General features: G+C 47.3%; 1 protein-coding gene across 1 annotated transcript in view; it reads right to left on the bottom strand.

Annotated features, from left to right (window-relative positions):
* Positions 1 to 4582, bottom strand: part of LOC111960170 (chromodomain-helicase-DNA-binding protein 3-like) — a 56016-nt gene that overhangs the window by 29056 nt on the left and 22378 nt on the right. The window contains 4 exon segments of the mRNA XM_070437814.1: positions 1180 to 1189; positions 2990 to 3207; positions 3434 to 3637; positions 3804 to 4076. Of these exon segments, the coding sequence (XP_070293915.1) occupies positions 1180 to 1189; positions 2990 to 3207; positions 3434 to 3637; positions 3804 to 4076 (705 nt within the window).

A 4582-nucleotide genomic window follows, 5' to 3' on the forward strand; every position in this document is an offset into this window, starting at 1 on the left:
GTCCACTACGGAAACACACCACACAACACACACACCACCATTATGGACAGAACTGCACACAATCAATAAACTAGCACACACACACATACATACACCCCCCCCCCCCCCCCCTTCACACATACACACACACACCCAAACCTGCCCGCCCACCCCCCATCTCATACACAAACACAAACAAACCCCCCCCTCTCCCAGCACACCCCACATGCACACGTACCTGTTGATGATCGTGGACCACATCCATTCAGGCTTGATGCCGTATTATAGAACTTGTCATCCAGGGCAGCATAGTCTGGGTCTTTCCCTCCTCTCTCACTCTTAACACTCTCCTCCTCTCCCCCCACCCATAGTCCAGACTGGGAGCTCATCCATATCTGTCTTCCTCTGGTAGTTACGGAACATCAACGAGTGGAAGATCTCCAGCTGGAGGGATGGAAAAGAGAGAACAAGATAGAGAGGAATAGATGGAGGAAAGAGAGAATGTGTTGAATGAAAACAAGGAAGGGAAGTGTGTAGGATACCTGCATGCTAAGCGTGTTGTCGTTTTTCATATCATTACATCGCCTCTCCTCCAACTGTTTCACTCTCTCTCCCTCTCTCCCTGCCAACTTCTCTCTCCCTTTCCTCTCCCTCTCTTTCCTCTCACCTGTATTCAGTGATCCAGGTACAGTGCCAGTAGGACTGTCCGGTCAGCTTGACAAAAACTCCCTCTCAGCCCTGCCCTTCATGGGGGTGCGGGGGAGCATCAGGAGAGGTATCGGGGGCAGGGGGCGCGGGTACAGGATCGGGGGCTCGCCCCATCGCCAGTGGAGATCCTCTGCACCTCGCTTGATAGCAGGACACTGGGGAAAGAAAAAATGAGAATCAGAATAATTAGAGTAAGGTAGAGTAGACTGAATAGACAATAGGAAAGCTTTTGTATCCACAATGTGCATTTTGAATTTGGCCTCATAGTGGCATTGGCACAATAAGAAAAACAAACAAGACTTACAGTGCAGCGTGGACACAGCCACTCTCCGTGGGGGCTCAGGCAGGGGCGTTGAGACAGTGGATTGAGAGGGAAGTGCAGGTGTCACAGCATAATAGTTCCCCCCATCTTTACAGACCCTGCAGAATCAATGGTCATCCTCCTCTCAGCCACCAGCAGTCCCCAGGTACTCTGGTACCACATGTCCTCACTCTCCTCAAACTCCTCAAAGTCCTATCCTTCGCTTCCCACTGTATCCCCTCTTCTCCTGCAGGAGAAGAGAGAGAAGGACAGGAGAGAGAAAGGAGAGAGGAGGCAGGAGAGGAGAAGAGGAGGAAAGAGGAAGAAGAGAAGAGGGAGAGGACGGAGAGAGAAAGAGAGGAGGACAGGAGAGAGAAAGAGGAGACAGGAGAGGAGAGAGGAGAAAAAGAAGGAGGAAGAGGGGAGGAAGGAGAAGGAGAGAAGGAAGAGAGAGGGGAGAAAGAGGAAGGAAGGAGAGAGAAGAGGAGAACAGGAGAGAGAGGAGAGGACAGAGAAAATGAGAGGAACAGGAGAAGAGAGAGGAAAGGACAAGGAGAAGAGGAGAAGAGTCCATGGGGAATTAATAGGTAAATAAAATAATTTGATCCATTATCCTTATCATCATCATTGGAGGTTTAATATCTGATGATACCTACAGTGCATTCAGAAGTACTCAGACCCCTTGACTTTTTCCATACGCATTTGTTACGTTACAGCCTTATTCTAAAATGTATTTAAAAAATTAAATCTATCATAAACACACAATACCAAAATGACAAGGCAAAAACAGGTTTGAAGAAACAGAAATACTACTTACATAGTATCAGACCCTTTGGTATGAGACTCGAAATTGACTCAGGTGCATCCTGTTCATGAAAACTCTTGAGATTTTTCTACAACTGATTGGAGTCCCGTGTAAATTCAATGATTGACATGATTGGAAAGGCACACACCTGCCTAATAAGGTCCACGTTGACAGAGCATGTCAGAGCAAAAAACACCATGAGGTCGAGAAATTGTCCATAGAGCTCACACAGGATTGTGATAGGCACAGATATGGGAAGGGTACCAAATATTTCTGCAGCATTGAAGGCCAAGAACACAGTGGCTCAGAATTCTTAAAGGAAGAAGTTTGAACCAATACGCCGGTCAAAACTGAGCAATCGGCCTTGGTCAGGGAGTACCAAGCACTCAGGTTCACTCTGACGGGCTCAGATCTCTGTGAGATGGAATAACCTCAGAAGAAACTACCAGCACACGCACCTCAGGCCTTTTGGTAGAGTGCAACTGAAAGCACTGGAGTCAGGATCATGAAAGATGAACAGCAACAGTACAGAGAGATCTTGATGACAACCTGCTCCAAACGCTCAGACCTCAGAATGGGCGAGGTTCACCTTCCAACAGGAACAACGCCTAAGCACCACAGCAACACGAGGAGTGTTCGGAAAAATCTGAATGTCTTGAGTGGCCAGAGCCCGGACTTGAACCGATGCAACCTCTGGAGAGACTGAAAGCTGTGCAGCACGCTCCCATCCAACCTGACAGAGCTTGAGAGAATCTGCAGAGAAGAATGGGAGAAACTTCCCATATACGAGGTGTGCAAAGCTTTAGCGTCATACCAAGAAGACTCGAGCTGTACGTCGTCCGAAAGTGCTTCAACAAAGTCTGGATAAGGGTCTGAACTTACTACTACAGTTGAAGTCGGAAGTTTACATACACTTAGGTTGGAGTCATAAAACTCATTTTTCAACCACTCACAAATTTCATGTTAACAATAAAGTTTTGGCAAGTCAGTTAGTACATCTACTTTGTGCATGACACAGGTAATTTTCCAATAATTGTTTACAGACAGATTATCACTTATCATCTACTGATATACATTCCAGCGGTCAGAAGTTTACATACAATAAGTTGACTGTGCCTAACCAGTTTGAAAAATCCAGAAAATTATATCATAGCTTTAGAAGCTTCTGATACAGCACACCCCACATGCACACGTACCTGTGGTTGATGATGCGGTGGACCATCATCCATTCAGGCTTGATGCCGTATTTATAGAACTTGTCATCCAGGGCAGCATAGTCTGGGTCTTTCAGCCTCCTCTTCTCACTCTTAACACTCTCCTCCTCTCCCCCCGACCCATAGTCCAGACTGGGAGGCTCATCCATATCTGTCTTCCTCTGGTAGTTACGGAACATCACCGAGTGGAAGATCTCCAGCTGGAGGGATGGAAAAGAAGAGAAAMAAGTAGAGAGGAATAGATGGAGGAAAGAGAGAATGTGTTGAATGAAAACAAGGAAGGGAAGTGTGTAGGATACCTGCATGCTAAGCGTGTTGTCGTTTTTCATATCATTACATCAGCCTCTCCTCCAACTGTTTCACTCTCTCTCCCTCTCTCCCTGCCAACTTCTCTCTCCCTTTCCTCTCCCTCTCTTTCCCTCTCACCTGTAGTTCAGTGATCCAGGTACAGTGCCAGTAGGACTGTCCGGTCAGCTTGACAAAGAACTCCCTCTCAGCCCTGCCCTTCATGGGGGGTGGCGGGGGAGCATCAGGAGRGGTATCGGGGGCAGGGGGCGCGGGTACAGGATCGGGGGGCTCGCCCCATCGCCAGTGGAGGATCCTCTGCACCCTGCCCTTGATAGCAGGACACTGGGGGTAGAAGACRAAAATGAAGAATCAGAATAGATTAGAGTAAGGTAGAGTAGACTGAATAGAATACAATAGGAAAGCTTTATTGTCCACACAATGTGGACATTTTGAATTTGGCCTCATAGTGGCATTGTGCACATAATGATAACAAACAAACAAGACTTACAGTGCAGCGTGGACACAGCCACTCTCCGTTGGGGATCTCAGGCAGGGGCGGGTTGAGACAGTGGATGTGGTAGGAGGAAGTGCAGGTGTCACAGCATAATAGTTCCCCCCCATCTTTACAGACCCTGCAGAACTCAATGTGGTCATCCTCCTCTTCCTCCAGTCCTACCAGCAGTCCAACCCCAGGTACCTCTGGTACCACCATGTCCTCACTCTCCTCCTCAAACTCCTCAAAGTCCTCATCCTTCGCTTCCCACTGTATCCCCTCTTTCTCCTGCAGGAGAAGAGGAGAGGAAGAGGACAGGAGAGGAGAAGAGGAGAGGAGGAGGACAGGAGAGGAGAAGAGGAGAGAAAGAGGACAGGAGAGGAGAAGAGGAGGGGAGGAGGATAATTTTAAGGGTATTGTGTGTTTTTTGATGAGATAGTTTTAATTTTTTAAAATACATTTTAGAATAAGGCTGTAACGTAACAAAATGCGTATGGAAAAAGTCAAGGGGTCTGAGTACTTTCTGAATGCACTGTAAGGTATCATCAGACATATAAACCCTACCAATGATGATGATAATGGATAATGATCAAATTATTTTATTTACCTATTAATTCCCCATGGACTCTTCTCCTCTTCTCCTGTCCTTCTTCTCTCCTCTTCTCCTGTCCTCCTCATTTTCTCCTGTCCTCCTCCTCTCCCTTCTCTCTCTGTCTCTTCCTCTTTCCTCTTCTTCTCTCCTCCTTGTCCTTTCCTCTTCTCCTCTCCTGTCCTCTTTTCTCTTCTCCTGTCTC

The sequence above is a fragment of the Salvelinus sp. IW2-2015 genome, linkage group LG37, assembly GCF_002910315.2.
Source record: "Salvelinus sp. IW2-2015 linkage group LG37, ASM291031v2, whole genome shotgun sequence".
Taxonomy (NCBI): Eukaryota; Metazoa; Chordata; class Actinopteri; order Salmoniformes; family Salmonidae; genus Salvelinus; species Salvelinus sp. IW2-2015.